General features: G+C 41.0%; 2 protein-coding genes across 5 annotated transcripts; both read right to left on the bottom strand.

Moving 5' to 3' along the window:
* Positions 1-3062: 3062 nt before the first annotated feature.
* On the bottom strand, positions 3063-12274 carry odad1 (outer dynein arm docking complex subunit 1). 3 transcript variants are annotated; one of them, XM_070445624.1, is made up of 16 exons: positions 12187-12274; positions 9282-9363; positions 9076-9175; positions 8773-8962; positions 8553-8678; positions 8263-8376; positions 8112-8179; positions 7736-7923; positions 7366-7500; positions 7169-7251; positions 5980-6148; positions 4749-4912; positions 4471-4574; positions 4298-4388; positions 3735-4061; positions 3063-3673 (listed from the first exon to the last, which is right to left on the bottom strand). In XM_070445624.1, the coding sequence occupies exons 2-15, from the start codon at positions 9346-9348 to the stop codon at positions 3969-3971; spliced, it is 1692 nt and encodes a 563-aa protein (XP_070301725.1). In that variant the 5' UTR covers positions 9349-9363; positions 12187-12274; the 3' UTR covers positions 3063-3673; positions 3735-3968. The 3 variants fall into 3 exon arrangements, with proteins under 3 accessions (XP_070301725.1, XP_070301721.1, XP_070301724.1); XM_070445620.1 differs by lacking the exon at positions 12187-12274 and adding an exon at positions 9726-10284; XM_070445623.1 differs by lacking the exon at positions 12187-12274 and adding an exon at positions 9726-10284 and having other exon boundaries at positions 3063-3630.
* LOC111969741 (protein FAM72A) lies at positions 10365-15556 on the bottom strand. Of its 2 annotated transcripts, XM_023995984.3 has the most exons (4): positions 14500-15539; positions 14153-14230; positions 13545-13669; positions 10365-12455 (listed from the first exon to the last, which is right to left on the bottom strand). In XM_023995984.3, the coding sequence occupies exons 1-4, from the start codon at positions 14643-14645 to the stop codon at positions 12361-12363; spliced, it is 444 nt and encodes a 147-aa protein (XP_023851752.1). In that variant the 5' UTR covers positions 14646-15539; the 3' UTR covers positions 10365-12360. The 2 variants fall into 2 exon arrangements, with proteins under 2 accessions (XP_023851752.1, XP_023851761.1); XM_023995993.3 differs by lacking the exon at positions 14153-14230 and having other exon boundaries at positions 14500-15556.
* Between the last annotated feature and the right edge of the window lie 5515 nt (positions 15557-21071).

Raw genomic sequence — 21071 nt, 5'->3', positions numbered from 1 at the left:
AGTTGGATTTCAAAGCAAACAACCGCCTCCATCTCATCTCTCTTGCCCTCCCTTTTTTTTCATAGCTCCTCTTTTAACTTTGATAATCTGTTTTCATAGTCACACAGTGGAGCTTCAGAGTGGATTATTTTGTGCAAACCAAGTCATAAATGCTAATTGTGTAACAGTCTCTCTTCCTTACAAAGTGCTGTCCAATCTCTCCATATGGAATCATGCACATGCAACCACACTTACTCCAGTGATAGATATACAGTAGCAGTCAAAAGTTTGGACACAGCTACTCATTCAAGGGTTTTTCTTTATTTGTACTATTTTCTACATTGTAGAATAATAGTGAATACATCAAAACTATGAAATAACACATATGGAATCATGTAGTAACCAAAAAAGTGTTAAACCAAAATATATTTTATATTTGAGATTCTTCAAAGCAGCCACCCTTTGCCTTGACGACAGCTTTGCACACTCTTGGCATTCTCTCAACCAGCTTCTTGAGGTAGTCATCTGGAATGCATTTCAATTAACAGGTGTGCCTTGTTAAAAGTTWACATGTGGAATTTCTTTCCTTCTTAATGTGTTTAAGCCAATCAATTGTGTTGTAAGGTGGTATACATAAGATATCCCTATGTGGTAAAAGACTAAGTGCATATTATGGCAAAAGCAGCTCAAATAAGCAAGGAGAAATGACAGTCCATCATTACTTTAAGACATGAAGGTCAGTCAATGCAGAACATTTCAAAAACTTTGAATGTTTCTTCAAGTGCAGTCGCAAAAACCATCAAGCTCTATGATGAAACTGGCTCACATGAGGATCAACACAGAAAAGGTAGACACAGAGTTACCTCTGCTGCAGAGGATATGTTCATTAGAGTTACCAGCCTCAGTTTTCAACCCAAATAAATGTTTCATAGAGTTCAGACACATAACAGACACATCTCAACATCAACTGTTTAGAGGAATCAGGCCTTCATGGTCGAATTGCTGCACAGAAACCAATAATAAGAAGAGACTTGCTTGGATCAAGAAACACGAGCAATGAATATTAGACCGGTGGAAATCTGTCCTTTGGTCTGATGAGTCCAAATTTGAGATTTATGGTTCCAACCGCCATGTCTTTGTGAGACGCAGAGTAGGTGAACGGATGATCTCCGCATGTGTGGTTCTGACCGTGAAGCATGGAGGAGGTGTGATGGTGCTTTGCTGGAGACACTGTTTGTGATTTATTTAGAATTCAAGGCARACTTAACCAGCATGGCTACCACAGCATTCTGRAGCGATACGCCATWCCATCTGGTTTGCWCTTAGTGGGACTATCATTTGTTTTTCAACAGAACAATGACCCAAAACACACCCCCAGGCTGTGTAAGGGCTATTTGACCAAGGAGAGTGAAGGAAAAGCAGCCAACAAGTGCTCAGCATATGTGGGAACTCCTTCAAGACTGCTGGAAAAGCATTCCTCATGAATCTGGTTGAGAGAATGCCAAGAGTGTGCAAAGCTGTCAATCAAGGCAAAGGGTGGCTACTTTGAAGAATCTATATTTTGATTTGTTTAACACTTTTTTGTTATTTCATAGTTTTGATGTCTTCACTATTATTCTACAATGTAGAAAATAGTACAAATAAAGAAAAACCCTGAATGAGTAGGTGTGTCTACAGTTTGACTGGTACTGTATACGTCAGATCTGTCTCTATGTAAACCTTCTGTACATTGACTTAACATGTCTCCTCCCCGTTCACTTATACAAGGATGTCCCTAAAAGTAGAAAGATGCATATAACATGCTGACCACACTGTTCGTGTTGCAAAATAAATGTAGTTACATGTTAATTAATTATTGCACCCACARTGCTCGCGAGAGTCTGTGTAGCCAGGCGCTAAAATAGAACTCGGTTCTATTTGTGAGGCTTGACGTGCTGCATGTCCCACCTGTCTCATTTCCTCATTGGTTTTTAGGAACATGTACCCACATGGGTGATTGAAAGATGAACTGAGGTCCACACTCCTGTCCAGTTGGTAGTGGTAATGCACCTTAAAGTTGGTTGCCAACCGCCATATAAAGTCCAAAGAAAAAGAAGAGCCTGAAAGAGGAGAGATTACTAAAAACTAACTCGGTTTACCCTTTTACCTGTGGATTAATTGTCGTAGTAGAGGACCTTGTGCATTTCAGTTAAAATAATAAGCCAATGTTTATATCCCAGGACAAATTAGCTAGCAACAGCAAGCTAGCTAGCTAAATTGCCATGAATGTCTAATGCTTTTCAACCTGTCCCCAAATTAATATAGTTGGTTCAGAGTTCGTTATGATATTTCAACCTGCTTGTCCTGATCGCATCTGGTGTGGGTGAACAAAATCAGCATGCGTGCGATGGCGGACTGCAAGCGGTCTGGTCAGCATGGAGCGGCAGGGTAGCCTAGTGGTTAGAGCGTTGGACTAGTAACCGAAAGGTTGCAAGTTCCAATCCCCGAGCTGACAAGGTACAAATCTGTCGTTCTGCCCCTGAACAAGGCAGTTAACCCACTTTTCCTAGGCCGTCATTGAAAATAAGAATTTGTTCTTAACTGACTTGCCTAGTTAAATAAAAAAATAAAAAATAAAAAATGTAAGTCATGTGTAATCCATGTGAGACCATTCAATGGAGACCTTTCAAAGCTAGCCTAACTAAAGTAACACTCTTTGTTGACTCTTGATTATGTTGGATAACCTCAAACAAAAAGTTTCTTAAAATAAATCTATTCCTTTCCTAATTGTCCTATTGTATGGAATAAGTGGCTGCAGAGACTACATGGTGTTTAAATATAAAGATTAAAACAAAGTGTTTGGAATTTTATCTTTGGATCACAGGAACATTTTATATATAGTTCCTAATCTATTTGAAAAAGGGAGAAAACATATCCTACAAATATTGATGATCAAACTTGTAGATATGAAAATGGTTAAACAAGTTTCAATGATTGGAAAAGCAGTGCCCCCTTGTGTTCAGTTGGAGAACTTCAGCCTCTGAGAGCAMGGCAGCAGGGGATGTATTGAGACCAGACTTGAATAATCAAAGCCAGATGGCATATGACACATCAAAAGACCAGCTGGCTGCCAGACTGAGAGAAGTCTTTATATCTCCTAACCTAATTAGTTCAAGCTAAACAAATCACACTTATATTGTAACAGACCGTAATGATGCAGCATCATATTATTAAAAAGGAGATATAGAAGTACAAGTAATACTATCTACCATATATTAAATCAGAACTAAAATGGTGACATTTGGTCATTTGATCATGGTTGAAATTCAGGTGATAACACTAGAAAACAAAATCTGCTATTCTTCCTAGGATGAGGTCCTTCATCGGGTGGGGGTGGCTAGAAAGGTCACATCTAGATGGGATATAGCTTTTATCAAATTGACATCAAAAGTAGATTTATTTTTTGGCTAATCCTAATACTAACCCTTATCCTAACCGTAACCTAATTCTTCTAACCTGTTACATTAATTCTCCTAACCTGCCACATTAATTCTCCTAACCTGCTACATTCATTCTCCTAAACTCCTGCATTCATTCTCCTAAACTCCTGCATTAATTCTCCTAAACTCCTGCATTAATTCTCCTAAACTGCTACATCAATTCTCCTAAATCCTGCATCAATTCTCCTAAACTCCTGCATTAATTTCCTAAACTCCTGCATTAATTCTCCTAACTGCTACATGAATTATCCTAAACTCTGCATTAATTCTCCTAACTGTACATGAATTATCCTAAACTCCTGCATTAATTCTCCTAAACTGCTACATGAATTATCCTAAACTCCTGCATTAATTCTCCTAAACTCCTGCATCAATTCTCCTAAACTCCTGCATTAATTCTCCTAAACTGCTGCATGAATTCTCCTAAACGGCTGCGTACATTTTGACCAAGCTGTATCTCTTCTAGACAAAACCATCTGGATATATCTGTCTCCTTGTGTGCCGCTCCTCTCAGGCCTCTAGGGAGCGCGGATGGCTGTTGGACGGAACACTCATCTTTCTCCTTGCTCCTGCGTGACGCACTGATCCCTCCTTTAGCAGGACCTGTGTAAAATGTACATATAACAGGCACATAGGAGAAAGCATTGATGTTGAAAGTACAMTGCATTACGTCATAATGGTTTCAACTTCACTGACAGCCTTATTAGTTACGTAGGTGATCAAGATGAAGAAAAAATTAAGAAAATATTTCGCAGCAGAAATATCCTATAGTACAAGGATATTTAAAGGAAGTCTGTGTGTTAAGATGTAAGTGAATGTGAATATTTGTCATAGCTCACCCCTTTCATGATTCTCTGGCGTAGTTCTCCCTGGGAGAGAGGCCGCTCTTCCTCATCAGTGAGAGGAGACTCCTCTGTGTCATAGTCATCCCTGAGGAGCACAATCACACACATCAGGTAAGACACAGCCACACAGGTTAAATAAGCTCAAATCATAACACAAAAGTACCAACCCAGTGACAGGAGGCTGTATGATGATATTTTGTCTGGGAACCTCAGGGTTCTGACCTAGTAGAAATRGGGCAAGGTCTTTTGGGTCATACTCCTTATCAAGATCCTGTGAGAAACAGAGAGAGGGATACATACATGGTACAGTCTGTGATATGCGTGCACATACAGATGGATAGTAGACTGATCCCAGATCTGTTTGTGCCGTCTTGCCAATAGATCTGGGACCAGGCTAGACTGATATGGGCCAATAGGAGTGATTCTGGGTGTGCATGTTAGCTACCCTGGAGTTGAGGAAGGCCTGCATGGTGAGCAGCTGGTTGGTCCTCTGCTCCACCAGACCCAGGTAGGTCATGATGTTGTTCTCCCGGATGCCAGAGGACGAGCCCAGCAAGTCCTCCACCACTGAGCGATCACAGTCCATCTTATGGAACACACTGTTCACTCCTACCCCATCACAAACAGTCAGGCAAACATAGAACATTATGACTTCAGTATAAAGGCCAATTTTTCATTTCATCATACAGTGAGTATACCAAACACTCGGAACATCTTCCTAATATTGAGAACAGCCTCGATTAGTCAGGGGCATGGACTGTACAAGGTGTCAAAAGCATTCCACCGGGATGCTGGCCCATGTTGACTCCACAGTTGTGTCAAGTTGGCTTAATGTCCTTTGGGTGGTGGACCATTCTTGATACACACAGGAAACTGTTGAGCGTGAAAAACCAAGCAGCGTTGTAGTTCTTGACACAAACCGGCGTACCTGGCACCTACTACCATACCCCGTTCAAAGGCACCTAAATATTTTGCCCATTCACCCTCTGAATGGCACACATACACAAGCCATGTCTCAATTGTCTCATGACTTAAAAATACTTTTTTTTACCTGTCTGCTCCCCTTCATCTACACTGATTGAAGTGGATTTAACAAGTGACATCAATAAGGGATCATAGCTTTCACCTGGTCAGTCTATGTCATGGAAAGAGCAGATGTTCTTAATGTTTTGTACACTCAGTGTAAATCTAACATGTCACAGTACATGTGATGTATGAAAGTAAGTATGTTTAGCTCTGTACGTGTGTGTGTGTGTGTGTGGTGTGACTGTTGTGTCCGTGAGATCTCCGAGCGAGCAAGAGAGAGAGAGACAAAAGAGAGTGACAGGAGAAAGAGACACACAGAGAAAGAGAAGAGAGAGAGAGAGAAGAGAGAGAGAGAGAAGAGAGAGAAGAGAGAGAGAAACACTGTATAATATAATATAACATTTGTAATGTCTTTATTATTTTGAAACTTCTGTATGTGTAATGTTTACTGTTAATTTGTATTGTTTATTTCACTTTTGTATAATATCTACCTCACTTGCTTTGGCAATGTTAACACATGTTTCCCATGCCAATAAAGCCCCTTGAATTGAATTGAATTGAATTGAGAGAGAAGAGAGAGAGAGACAAAGAGACAAAGAGAGAGAGACAGAGAGAACGAGAGAGAAAGAAGAGAGAGAGGTTTAGAGTACCTGTCTTTATCTGGTCCAGGATCTTGCTCACAGCGCTGGCCAGGACTTCATTCTCGTGTGCCTGAGACTCTGTGTCTCTCTGTTGCTGATCAATGTCTCTCAACAAAGCATGGTGCTCCTGCTTCTGCTGCTGCCCCGTCACATTAAACTGCTCCATCTCCCTCTGGGTCTGACACACACACGTTAGTGATGTGCGGATCAGCTGGTTTTCACCCGCTCCCGCCCGTAATTGCTAATAGCCCATCCGCAACCGCCCGACTATATGTGATAAAGTGAAAAGCCTTTTTAGATAGGCCTATATACCTGCTTATAATTTCAGACATTTTGGTAGGCTATTTGATATTCAACTTGTCTATAACAAGATACTGTACATCCCACTGGGCACAGATGTCAATTCAACGTCTTTCGACGTTGGTCCAACGTAATTTCATTGAGATGACGTAGAAACAACATTGATTCAACCAGTGTGTGCCCAGTGGGATGCAGCTTCTCTTCTGTCATTATTTGTTTCCCTGGAAGACTAAATAAACCCTTGCTAGCAGGAATAATGTCACAAATCAATAGAATGAATGCTTCTATCTAGTTGACATGGGTAATGTCTGTTTTTCTCTTCCTCTCTGCTTCTCTCGCGCAGCAAAGACGTTTAGGGACCGGCACTGCTATCATCCTCTCCATCTCTTCACCAAATATTTCCCAAACATTACATAACTTTTCTGTCCCTCCCTGTTATTTATTTTCAACTCTCCATTTCGCAGCTTCTCTCTTATTGAATTCAACTCTGACGTTGTCCTTTTTGCCTCAGTGGATTGATATGAACTTTTTCTGCCCAAGTTCTCGAAAGCATTTGGTGATTGCCGTGTATTTGTGGCACTACAGTTAGGCCCTGAAGCTTAGGCTACGCACGAACACCAGATCAAAATGATGAAAGAAAAACCTCAATGTAGCCTATAGATATGAATTGCACAAGAATGATAAATTAATACATTTTTTATGCATTGTTTTTTCTTTATTCAACCCGCCCGCCACCCATCCACACAATATTTTATGACCCTAAACCCACCTGCCCTGCAGATATAACTGCGGTGACTGCAGGTTGAGTCAACCCGCGCATCACTAAAGCAAGTGTGCACACAATCAGAATACATGGAGGACTGAACTGTGCATTCAAGGTAAGCAACCTCATACTGACCTGGTTAATTTGGTCCCTCAAAGCTTCAGCCTCGTTGTTTTGCTCATTCACATAGTTGAAGAGGGCAAAGTTCTGATCCTCGACTACACAGCAATAGAACCACAAGAGGAGCATTAACACATATCAACAGCACACAGAGGTAATAACAGACAGAGTTTGCATTGTATTAATATGTGTGTGTGAAGGTCAGGACTGACCTTGGATGAACCTGGTGACCAGCATGTCCAGGTCTTCCTCTCCTGTGATATTCTGGATCCCGTGGAAGACTTCCTCCAGTGTGTCCACTGACTCCTCCCCAGAGTCCATCCTCCTCTGTTCCTTCAACTCTGACGCTGAAACACACAGTCATCATCATACTCATCACCCTCCTCCTCCTCATCACCATTATCTTCATCATCTGTCGTAACATCTTTTTCATCATTATCCTCACTTTCATTCTAGTATTTTTCTATCACTCTTAAGTCACATATCACTCCCCAAGTCACATGTATGTTATAGCAAACTCCAATATGAAACATCACAAGCATGCGTGCGTCACTGTGTGTGTGTTCTAACGCTCAGTCATACCATGCCTGCGGCCCAGTTCTTGCCCCTCATCCTGGCCACTCCTCTCACTGCACTTGGTGGTCATGAACTCTTTGAGGCGGCGTTCGTGTGCGATTACCCTCTCCAGCTCCTTCATTTCAGCGCTGTACTGAGACAGGTCCTTTACTGCCTTCTCCCTCATCATGATCATCTTAGACTGGGCCTCCACCCTGGCACAGAGAGACAGATGGAGCCATAGATATTTACCATATGAAACCTAAGTGCATGTGCAAACCCATAGATAAACGCACACTCACAAACTGGTTGCAACAAATACAGTAGCCTCCACTTGAAATATGRAAGTAAGGATTCTTACACACATTAAGCAGGCCAGACACATTCAACTCTCATATCTCACCTGACATCATATGCAGCAGTGGAGAGGCTGACCATATCTCCGATGTCTTTCCGGATCTCCTGCAGCTCCTAGAACAGGAAGCAGGGTTTAACAGGAGTCATGTGACCTCTCTCTGTCCCTGGATTTGATTGGTCTCAGTGTGACCCCTGACCTTGTCCAGTCTGCGATGGAGCTGCTGGAACCGGACCCGCTCCACACGCAGAGTCTCCAGGTCCTCTCTCAGGTGGCTGTTTTTAGTCAGCTGCTCGTTGAAGCGAATGAGGGCCTGCAACAGTAATAGTAGACAGGTCTAAGCGATGTGAAAATAATAACAGAGAACGGATCATTGACAGTGTCTGACAATATTAGGCAGCAGGCTGTACTACAGTACTGTGTGGTACTGGGTTTAACAGTGCTATCCAATTCTGTGTTGGCCTGAGTGTGACAAGACATGCTACTCACTCTATCCAGTTTGTTCTCCAGGGTGCGTGACGCCTTCTGAGTTTGTCGGGACTGGGACTTTTGGCTGAGAGTAGCAGTGACCTCGCCTCTCCTCAGCTCTGTCAGCTTTCTCTCCATGCTGGAGATCTGGCCCCAGCACATAGACATGGCATCTTCAGCTCACTAAGAGGGTGAAGGTTCTGTGTGTGTGTGGCTGTGCGTGTGTGTGAACCTCCTGTACCTCCTGCTCCAGCTCTGCCTGACTCTGCCTCTCCCTCTCCACCTCGTCCCCCACCTCGTCCCTCTGTTCCAGCATGGAGCGCAGGGTCTGGGCATCCTCACTGTCCCGCTGCCGCTGGGATAGGCTCTCAGACACACAGAGACTACGCTGTAGCTCCTCCTGTTCCTTCTCAAGCTTCTCTATCTCCTGCCTACATATTACACATACACAAACAAAAAAAGACACGCTGAGCATACACATTCATACAGTGTATTTCACACACAGACACTGTGAAGGTGATGTGTGGTGTACCGGTGGACTCACCGCTGTCTGCGTATGTGATCTTGAGACTGGATGCTGTAGGCCAGCCGGTCTCCCCCCATGATCCGGAACTGTCTTTGCAGTTTTCCCATCTCTGTTTCCGCTGGAGCACAGTACACCAAATGCAAATGTTGACATTTCTGAGAACAAGTTAGTTGGTGAAATAATTAGCTAACCCTTATGCTGGTCATACAAAACACATACTATACCTATTCCATCAATATCCATGTCACTGCCGTCAGAGTGGACACTGGTGGCTGATCTTCCTCGAGGCATGGTTTAAATTGTACTCTGGGAACAGTAAACAATTAGCTAGACAAATCAGTGGTTGCACTTTGTTTGCGGCACATCTATGTTATCCTAGCTACTTCAAACAATGATAAGGGCATTTTTCTATCCCTCCCGATTTACCATTTCACATGTGAAAAGGAAGCACAAAGGAATATGCAAAACATTTGCAGCTAGCTAGCGAACGTTAGATATCTAGTTTGCCAAAACAGTGGCACCACCACTTAAGCTTGGTAGCTAGCTAGACACTCAGCCCGGTTTAAAGATAGGTAATCTCTGACTTAATTACAGCTTCCAAAAAAGTAAAAAAGTATGTCAAATGTTGTAAGCTAATTGACTAATACACTACAGGGTGAGTCATTTACCTGCAGGAACTGAAAAAAAAATGTAGTTCGCGCAATTAGCCACTGATACCACTTTCAATGTCGACGCGTTTGTCTGCTCCCCTCTTTCTACAGAGTTGTTAGCAACCGTTTCTAGGAGGACATTATGACATGAGAACAACCACAGAGGGCGGTAAAGGGACAGGGACCTGCTGACATTTTTTATACCACTGGAGATCGCTCTACACAAGTGGGAGAGTGATCATGCTTACTATTAGAGAACCACAAATTGTATAGAAAAGCTATTTATTTAGCTTTAGTTTTATTTATAAAAACCTTTGGTATGACTTTAAATTATTCTGTTCTTTTTCAAAAGTCAGTCCTAGAGTACAGGGTTAAAATTGTGATGGGATTGGGGTACCCTAGACAGACACACAAACAGTGGTGTTTGCTGAGTGCAGATGGACTCTTACCATGGCTGTGCTGTATTGTATTTTGCAGGACAGGCAGCCCTGTGCTACTACTCAATAAGAGATGCCATGGCTGACCGGTCAAAGCAAAAATCCAACATCACTTCCACGGCTATTACACATACACAGTTAGGAATATACTTTGCTTAAGTACACTAGCTGTGTTACCTGCAGATTTTTGGTTACCAAAAAGTTCACAAAACACAATGGATATTTTGGAAAAGGTGTATTATCAATACAATAAGCATWAAAAAAAAGGTAATGTTTCAAACGACCAATTCAGGATCAGTGGCATTTCAAAATATATTTTTTCAGCAGGGCAAATAACATCAGTATAAAGACAGCAATATGTTTGTTAATAAATAAATACAAATCGACAAATAAAAATACACTACTTAAATGAATCATATTAAAGTCAGATAAAAATTGTTTAAAAAAAATCACTGTTTTGATAGTCGTTGAATATCTCCCAAATATGGTCTATGCCATAAGAAGCTCTCAGCTGATCACTAGCTACCTTCACTAAGGTAAAACAAAAACAAAACAAAAAAACCTATCAGCCTCCAAACGTAAAACACTCAAATGCAAGAGAAATGTAAAATAGAAACAGAAAAAATATACAGCACACTACAAAATATTTATTTTGTAAATAAAAAAAAACTATTGTAAACAAAATGAAAATAAGTGGTAAAAAATATTTGGTCTGTATGATTTTCATCATAATTGGCTATTAATTTTGTATATCATATCACAAGATGTAATAAACTTAGACAGAGCTTAGAACATAACTTAAATAAATAATTGCTACAAAGACAGGAATCTTAATTGGTGACTGCCATCTCAGGTATTTGGTGTGTACGTCCATCTTTCATACTGTCAGTTTTGACCACAAAACAAATACTTTTCAATTGGAGCTTCAACATWTCCTTATTAATACAGGCATAGCTTGGCTGTTTGAACTGGGAGGTATAWTAAATGCTAATTTAAGATATGTCACTCATTGTGACAGTACTTGCTGGGCACCGAAGCATCACAACAAAGCCGAAAGCTGAAACATTTACTTCCAGTGAGAGGGTAAGCGTGAACTACAATAACAGTGAGCCCACAGTTCTTCACAAAATCAGATCCAAGGCCATTAGAATACAAGTCTAGAACGTTGTCTGAAGCAAACGCTTCTGCAGCAATGGAAAGGTCAGCTCTAAACACAAGTGACTCATATACACAGATCTATATACTCATTCATTGTGCTCTTTCAAGCACACAACAGTTCAGCGTTCAATCATACAGGGTTAGGATATCTGCTCGGAATATAAGTTACATTTTCTTTCACTGTTTTTGCTGCAATGTTTTTACTATATCAACAATGTAAGAGTGAGTGGACATTGACTTTCCTTTCATGATCATGTATTTTCTTTCCAGCTCCTTTACCATGTGTGTAATTGGGCCTACTCTATTTTCATTGAGTACCCTCTATCCCATCACTGAGGAGCCCTAGAACCAAACACGTGCCTATACTTTATGTACTAGTACCATCTGTTGGTGACACTGGCCCTCCTCATGAAAGACCAATGCAAGATAAACTGGCAAATACTTAAGGTCAACAATGTCAGTTTCTAAAACCTAAACGCAACATCATTGTAATCGATTGTTCAAGCACAAACAAAGGACTGAAGAAAACCTAAAATACAGCGTACAAAGTTTAATCCAGCGTCCAATGGCAATAGGCTACCCAAAGGGTATAAAACAGCCATGCGAAATGTTAAGACATCCATCCGCCAGTGGAACAGAAAGCTAATGAGTTTGTTTGAGTGGGGATTCAGTGGTGAGTTTAAAGAGAGAAGGCAGTTCCAACAGTCCAGTTCTAACATTGATTCCCCCCACAGAGAGAGCGATATATAAACATTCTTATTTTTTTTTTTTTTTAACCTTTATTTAACTAGGCAAGTCAGTTAAGAACAAATTCTTATTTTCAATGAAGGCCTAGAAATAGCAGGTTAACTGCCTTGTTCAGGGGCAGAACAAGAGATTTTTACCTTGTCAGCTCGAGGATTCGATGTTGCAACCTTTRGGTTACTTGTCCAACGCGTAACCGAAATGCGTGAATGCGTAGAATGCGTGGGGATTGTGTGCTTTTGGAAAGGGGGGGGGGTATGGTCACAGGGTAAGGCCTCTCTTCTGTTTCTCTTCCATCGGTCATCCATCTCTCTCTACCTGATGCACTCCTCCTCCGATGGGGTGTCTGATCCCTCGTTCTCGCTGTCCTCCAGCTCGGGAAGGTCTCCCCACAGCAATAGGTTCAAACCTGCAACAGAAGACGCAGCGTTTGTGTGTGCAGGGACAGTTTAAGGAACAGTCTTTCCTTGCCGACAAGCTAAGTCAATAACAAATTGGCTGAAGTAGAAACAGGCTGGCATTCATGCTTTGCACAATCTCTCCGAATAATTCAACTTCTGCGTTTCTATGAGTGCTAAGTCATGTGGTAGTGGAGATCAGAAGAGTCAACACATAATGCCACACATGTTGCAATGTGTTGTGTCAGTCAGTCAGTGTTGCTTAGCCTTAGGGGGTATCGGTATCTTGTCACAAACTGTGCATTTAGGGTAATTCTTCTTTACATGTATATTACTTTGACTAACTATGGTTTTAGGACAGTCCTCTCGGAATACAGTCTATTGTTCATCAATAGGTAAGAGGGGTAAATCCATTTGAATTCTGTCACTTTTTGACAGCATCCCTTTTGATATAAAAAAACAACAACTTTCCATATATGTTTGGCCATGGAAGAAGTGGTCATAAAGTGCCTTTTTGGACCTCAATAACAAAACCTTTCAGGAGATAAAGGTGCTCAAAGTTGACCCATTTTGCATACCCCACCATACCATGAGACATCCATGTCTTCATCACTGACAAATATAAATGGCTGAGTTTGCTATCATTTAAAAGCTTACAGTGTTGTCAAACTATTGAAAAACAAAATTATCTTATTATATACATTTTTTAAAGGTTTAACGTCAATTATCTAAAAATGCATTTGCATTTTTGCATATGTTGTAGCTTAGAGCCTATTTCACATAATCTTTGGCTTATGTGTTGTGCCTGCCATCGGAGGAAACACAGCATGCTCTATTTTCCAGAGATTATAAAAATAGTTGGACAACCATGTTTGTCAGCTTTTAAATTATATCCATCTCAACAGTCTATCTTTTGAGTCAACTTTGAGCACCTTTATCTCTTGAATGTTTGGCACTCAGGTCCAAAAAGTAACTTTATGAGCAATTCTACAATGGGCAACTATGTATGGAAGGTTTTGRTCAAATCAAAAGGGGTTCTGTCAAAAAGTGATTACATTCAAATGGATTTACCCAGAGGTCCGTGAGCTTGGAGTTCTAACCTGTAGCATCCAATCTGTTAAGGGTGGACACAGCATCACTGTTAAACATCCAGAAATGGCCATTGTTACAGGACAGCAGGCAGGGCTTACATGGGGCTACCACGTGATACCCCACAAAATTACCACTGGAGAGGGGGATCGAGAGAGAAAGGGGAAGTAAAGAGTGAGAGGGAAATAGATAGAGAAAAGGGAGAGGGAAAAAGAGAGATATGGAGGGAGGGAAATATATATATATTTTTTAAAATGTCAGCATTTAATAGCGAGCACCTGTGAAAGTGCTAACTATCAGTAGGTGTCTATTATCTGACCGATGTGTTTCTGTGTACAACAACGAAGCCCTGGGGATACAAAAGGGGCCTGACAAAAGCCTCACTGTACCCAACAAACTGCTGGATGAACAACTTTCCAACTGACGCACAACACTAGACATGGACATTTGCAGACATTAACATTTGCATTTTCTAAGGTAAATATTAATAAAGCAGCCACAACTATTGTCTGTCTAGTAATGCTATTGTGTAACCACAAAGCACATATATAATGAATGCAAACTGGTTAGTGTAATGTGAGCAGACAAATCTGTGTTTACAATAATGTTACATACATACCATTTCAGACAGGCTATGTCTCTCAGTTTGCATTTGCAGCTCTCTGTAGAGTAGCAGCTGGCCACAAAGTCAACACTTCTAGAAGAGGGGGTGGGGTTGTTATGGGGATTGTTAAAGAACAAAGGGGCACCATAACATTCTAGCCATAGAGGGAGATAATGGATAAGAACTTATCCATTATATTTCACAGTGTCACAAACACTCAACATATGAAGTTATGAACCCCTCCAAAAAACAGACAGTGACGAGAGATCCTCATAGAAACCATAACCGTCATTAGCTCATTTTTCACAACTCATTCCACACATTCAGTGATCATTTCATAACATAGTGATTGTATTGCTTACCTGTTGGGCGGTATGTCAGTAGAGAACAGCTCAATTTCTGTGTCTGCGAGAAGCACTGCCTTCATTCCTCTTGTGCAGAGTAGACTCTCACAGTATATACAATTCACTTGAGTGACACATTTGTTTTTGAAGTTGGAGGTAGACATGCTCTTTAAATACTGTTCTTCTAGCTTTCGAATCCCAATGTCCAGAGGAAATGTGTGTCAGAACAGATCAATCAATGTAGCAATGGTAGCTGATCTGACGCTAATGTTATTTAAAACGCTATTTAGCTAGCTAACTATTCACTATTATTGTTACTAAATAGCTAGCTAGTTCGTTGACTAGCTATCAACAGTTAGCTTGAAGTTAGCAGCAGGTGAATTATAAAAGAGAAGCCACAAATTAGACGTTTCCACGTCTAATGTTATATTGGAGGTTTAGCTAGATAGTTATCGATCCTTGTTGATAGCGAGTAATGTGGTTGATAGCAATCTACAGTAGCTATCTACTTGTCAAAACAGAGCCACAAGCTAACGTCACGAGAGTGACCATAATAACACAGCATCATCAGATGTTCAGAATAGCTCTTGCCATTTTCAATTTATCTTCAACCTGCTCTTCAACGAAACAATTTCCCAGATTCTTTGTTCAGTAACTAACGTTAATTCGTTGCGGTCACAGATTCAGTACAAAGTAATAGCCAGCTAGCTTCGCTGTTGTGTTTATTGTTTACAACTTCCTGGTAACTACCGATACTTCCTGAAACATTTTTAAAAACAGCACTATGTCGAATTTCGATTGGCTCTCGAGGGAAAAAAAAATATACCATTGGGTAATATAATCGCACAACTACAAAGCTGATTGGGTACAAATATATCAAGACCGTGGCTAAGTAATAATGAGGGGATTCAATTAATCTGGCCCGTGTGTTGCACCGTGTGAAAGTTTGCAATGGTTTCGGAAGCGGGCGGCCTCCCGGGCGTGAGCCAGGTGCACCGTTCAAAGCCCAAGGCGAAATCGTCTCAAAACAAAAGCGACGTAATTAAGCACGTGGAATAATTAGTGGGATTCTGTGTTTCACATGCAAAATTGATTGCTTTTGATAAAAAACGCTTTATCTGCCAATGAAAACTGAATATTCAAAATATAGTGTATGGGAAATATGACGCGTTGCCCCGCGGCTCAGCATAATCGAATTCACAACTATCAGCCATTCAATGGCGAAGGGTTTGGCTTTGTCCCTTTACATTTGTATTTCTAATCAAATAAGAGAGTTGCACCTAAATAATTTGCACAATATGTACCCCTCAAACACAATGGTCTCAAGGTTTACAGACATTGTTTACAGACAAGTGTACCTTCTGCAATGATGGACCTGAAACGCTGACACATTTATTTTATAGTTGGTTGTACACTATTAGTTTTTGGAGCGATATGGAAGAGTACATACTGAGTAAAACTGGTCACTCTGTTGATATTAAATGTTATAAAATTTTTAGACAGTACTCTGAACACTTTGAAATGGGTAACTAATGTCATGATTTTGGTTGGTAAATTGTATATATCCACAAAACCAAATATTTTAAATTAAGTGTTTGTTTTAATACCCTTTATGTTGTTAATTGAGTCTCTGAAATGACTAAATAATAAGAAAAGCTTGTCTACAGTCCAATATTATGATTATATTCTGAATAAGTGTCATTGTCTTATTCTCTTATGCTGTCATAACACATTTTTCTGTTTTTGTTTTATTTGTCTTTCATGTCTTGTCAATTCTTGAACTCAATGACGTCTGTTTATTTTATTCCCCCCCAAAAAAGCTCAGCATAACTGACTCCGCTCCTTGATTGTCGATTTGAAGGATTTTATGCCAATCCTAATCAATTCAACCAATCGAAAGATGGAAAACTCTCCTCTTGTTCCATGAAAAGAGGCGGGGTTATTTTGGAGAATTTGTGAGAAAAACACCCCAAAACGCTTCATATGGGACGGAAATGAAATAGGAAAGCTCGTATTTGTCATCGAAATCGACATAAGAGGTAAAATGTGGTGCATGCTTTAAGCAACTTGCATTGTAAAACATGTGCAATGCTGTATGTTTATTGCACACACACAGAAAAGTGTAACATTTTGCAACTCATACGTTTGGACAATAAATTCTAGTAGCTAACGTAAGTTAGCTAGCTAGGTAACGGTATCCCAAAGACTTGGCTAGCTCGTTAGCCTTACTCTAGTACCGAGATTTCCTATGGCTAAAAATGGCGAAATGCCTCATTCTAGACTGATCGCTAAGTTCACCATTCTTTAAACTTCACTTATCTACAGGGTGTCTGTAAAAAAGACTCATTCTTTATAGAAATTTACCTCGTTTTTATCCTACAATTCAATGTTGCAGCCCTCCTAAAGGTGTTGTTTCTCATTTGCAAAGTTAGTTTAGTAAAACCGTTATAACTAATATGCCATTAAGCAGACGCTTTTATCCATAACTCATTGGTTGACATTGTAATATGCCTATGTTTTGCAAAGCCCCGTAATGACTATCATTCAGTTTAAACCAATGAGATAGGCCTATTTTAGAACAGTAATGGGGTTTATGTTAAACTAATTAACACTTAGTAACGGCTTTAGTCTGCTTATATACAAACCCTTAAAGAGATTCTCCCGTACCTTTTTATACTTTTTAGCCAGTAGTTCTGAAAATAGCACTCGAGCCAAAAGTGGTCCCTGACAATGGCATACTATGTCACCTGTGCAGATATGTGCACCATGCCATTGGCCTCTCTCTTGCTCTGCTTTGTGTGGATCTTACTAGCTGTCACTCAAATGGCTAGTGGCTGAAGCTCATTGGCTGGAACTCGAATTGCTAGGGGGCTGACCCACGTGGGGGAAAGTGTAAGGAAAACTCTGCACATATTCCAGAAAACAGACTCTTTCAAACTAGGGATTTTGTGGCAAAACATTACTTCTTATCATAGATTATGCATGTATGAGCTATACATTGACACCCAGCCCAATATGGGAGTATTTCTTAAGCCTAACTAGTCGCCAATATGTACATGTTAGTAATTTAGCAGATGCTCTCATCCAGAGCGACTTACTGTAGTACTAATGAGTGCATACATTTGTTGTACTTTTTCATACTGGTCCCCCATGGGAATCAAACCCACAACCCTGGCATTTTAAACGCCATGCTCTACCAACTGAGCCCACAGGACATGTCTTTAATAAAGGTACCATGTGCTATCATCTGAGTTCCGGAGCATGTCTTTAATAAAGGTACCATGTGCTATCATCTGAGTTCCGGAGCATTTCTTTAATAAAGGTACCATGTGCTATCATCTGAGTTCCGGAGCATGTCTTTAATAAAGGTACCATGTGCTATCATCTGAGTTCCGGAGCATGTCTTTAATAAAGGTAGTCCAGTGTTATGATGTTTTCTGAGTGTTTGCTGTTCTCAAGGCACCAAAGTTGAAAACTGTGTTCTCAGGAAAATTATATTGTCAATGTCATGGACCACATTGGACTGACATATTTTTACCTTTATGTTCTCTGGGCTTTTTCCAATATTACTATTAATGGGCCCAGCATGAAACAATCTATTCCATTTCTATCAGGTAATTTGTCAGTAGCCATACAACAAGTAAGTATAGTCAGATTACCCCTATTTGTTATTACAGTGTAGTATGTAGGCAATGGTCCATTCACCAACTCTGAGCATCACTGTCTATTATGAGAACCACAGTTGGATTTGATCTGACTGCCCTCCCAACCCTGTCAGTCCTACACCCACCCCAGACACATTGCAAAACCCAGTTTCTGACCCTATCACTGCAGTACCAATAAAGGTGTCCGTTAATGTAAATTTGAATTATGTATTATGAGAACCACTGCACCCTCTACAACCACTGTGATTATTATTATTTCACCCTGCTGTTCATCTATGGACGTTTGAACATCTTGGCCATGTACTATTATAATCTCCACCTGGCACAGCCAGAAGAGGACTGACTGGCCACCCCTCAGAGCCTGGTTCCTCTAGGTTTCTTTCTAGGTTCCTGCCTTTCTAGGGGTTTTTTCCAAGCCTCTGTGCTTCTACATCTGCATTGCTTGCTTTTTGTTTTTTTTATGCTGGGTTTCTGTATAACATTTTATGACATCGGCTGATGTAAACGGGCTTTATAAATACATTTGATTATAAATACATTTGATTGAATGTATAAAGGCCAGAGTATTTTATCCATACATAGGCCTACACAGTATTACATGTGATAATGAATATGTATGGTCAAGCAATGTCATTTATGTATCAACCAAATGAATGTGACACATGCATAGTGTATATCTGTCTCAGTGCCTGCATATTGGCTTCCCAGCTCATCTATGTACCCCACTCTCACTCTAGGGGGAAGAGCATAGAGCCACGGAGCCAGCCCAGCCTCTGACCGTCGTGGTGACAGCCACTTACTGAAGGACTAAACTTTTTGGGAGTCTCCTCATCCGACCTTGCTGACTGGTTGGTTATTGTTGGTTTGGAGGGAATGCATATATCCTTCGTTTGCTCTATAACTGGTTTTGAGGACACATTAAGGAAAGGATCCAAACGAATGGGAATGCGGCAGCGCCAAACTCTCACAATGCGGGCAGAGTGAAGGGGCAGAACACAATACCATTCCACGGGCTGTGGGGTTACTCGCTACAATCTTTCAGTGGGGTATTCTTCCAGACGAAATATTATAGTTACTCTTTTTTTTCCTGATTACGTCTTTAACCCAGTATTGCGAAGTCTAGTGTTTTTGAGTAGAAGAACCAGCCATGACGTCTCCGGCCAAATTCCGAAAGGACAAGGAGATCGTAGCCGAATATGAAACTCAAGTTAAAGGTAATACTTTTATACCAAGTTAATATTGTTAAACATGCTGCTCCTTGCGCTCATGTAGGCTATCCTTTCCACAAAGGCTTGTCGCATTTATTTTCCTGTTCGTGGATACGTCAACGTGGATAGGATCATTTATCCCTGTTTAGCATACCCAAATATTCAAACTAATAGCTTATTACTTTTACCAAAGGTTAAAAAAGTGTGGGTACTTTGATGGGTTTAGTAGGCAGATTATTGTTGTTTAATTGTCACCATAGCCTACTGCGGTGTCAAATCAAAGCGTTCTATTGATAAGAACATCTTGATAAGAACATTTTATAGAGACTAGCTTACCAAACCATCATAGGTCCGCAGATAATAAAAATACATCTGAGAGCCTTATGTTTGAATTATGCGGTATTTGTGCGTTCATATACCGCATTAATACGACATGGGATTTTGCTCTCCAGGTTGAGTATTATGTGTGTAGCCTGCTCGCAGGGTTTAGATTCGACATGCCTGTGGAACAACGCAGGGCGTTTTCTCTCCCTGCATGCTGGTGTGGTTCTGTTTTAGAGCAATTCATTTCCCGGCGTCTTCCGTGTTTCGTGTGCMAGAGACAGACATCGGGCATTCAGACCAACGTTAGGAATAGGACCAAATTGTGAATTAATGGCCTATCGCCTCACGTGAGAGTGTCTGTCCGAGGTTCACGGATGTCGCCACGAACCGGTCGACGGGAGCACCAGTGGTTTTGTCGGAGTATTTTTCACGGGAGAGTGGGGAGAAAGGTGGGCTGGGGTGGTGTTTAGCGGGTTAACTCTTCATTCGCTGATGGTTTATCGACGTTTGTTGTAAGGGTGATCATGGTATTTTCATGTTGAGGGAGTCAGTCATGTTATATTTACATCTGAGCTGGGGAAATGTAGCGGTAATAGAGCTTGGAGAGGAAACTGTAGAGTGAGGACAGGATATTACCCTCCTAATGAACAGCACCACAGCCACCGGAGGAAGTGATAAGATCCCTTTACCCTCATCTTCTCCCTCTCCTCTCTGTCATGGGTTTGGGAAGGATGGAGGAAAAGGGACAGACAACACTTCATCATAAACTAGTCAGGGTAGCTGCATCCCAACAGTCTGAAATAGCGGACTCTCTCCCCTCTTTACCTAATTTCCATGACAACCCCTGCTATAACTATGCCACCATCCATTCATATAGGAGACAGGACAGGTTTTAAACCGTGAACAGAACAGACAGGAAGAACAGGAGAGGAGGCGAGGAAACATTGTATTAACTTTATTCTGTGTGTTTGTGAAAGTGACAAACCAGTAAGGACTGATCCCTGCTTCACAGAAGGGATGAGAGGGGTAGAAAGAGAGGCTGGTTGGTCCAATGAGGAGGAGACTGGGAAGTAGAAGCCATGTCCTCTCTCTCTTCCTTTCTTTTTTGTCTCTCTCCCCACACACAAGGAATAGAACACGAAAGCAGGGCAGTTGTTTTCACAAATAGTTTGGCTCTTTATTGCTAAGCAGCATCTTAACGAAGCCATGATCTGTAGGATCTGAGATGCTGGCAATGACTTGTTCCCCTGTGTTCTGACGGTGACTGTGACATGGGTTTCATGCCTGGCCAAGTGTCTTAGACTGCTGCACGGGGTCTGTGTTGAGTAGGAATGAAAAAGGAAAGCGTTTTGAAACAGAACATTTGTTCTTACTACAATGTCATAAGTAAATC

Source organism: Salvelinus sp. IW2-2015, linkage group LG1 (genome assembly GCF_002910315.2).
Source record: "Salvelinus sp. IW2-2015 linkage group LG1, ASM291031v2, whole genome shotgun sequence".
Classification (NCBI taxonomy): Eukaryota; Metazoa; Chordata; class Actinopteri; order Salmoniformes; family Salmonidae; genus Salvelinus; species Salvelinus sp. IW2-2015.
The sequence above is the reverse complement of the archived record's forward strand: the minus strand, read 5'-3'. Positions and strand labels throughout refer to the sequence as shown.

Bases quoted from the DNA above. Each gene is read 5' to 3' on its own strand.
- LOC111969741 (XM_023995984.3), bottom strand. From the start codon at position 14,645: ATGTCTACCTCCAACTTCAAAAACAAATGTGTCACTCAAGTGAATTGT. The intron at 13,670-14,152 runs GTATGTATGTAA...CCCCCTCTCCAG, and splicing joins GACATAGCCTGTCTGAAATG to TGGTAATTTTGTGGGGTATC. The intron at 12,456-13,544 runs GTTAGAACTCCA...CTTCTGTTGCAG, and splicing joins TAACAGATTGGATGCTACAG to GTTTGAACCTATTGCTGTGG.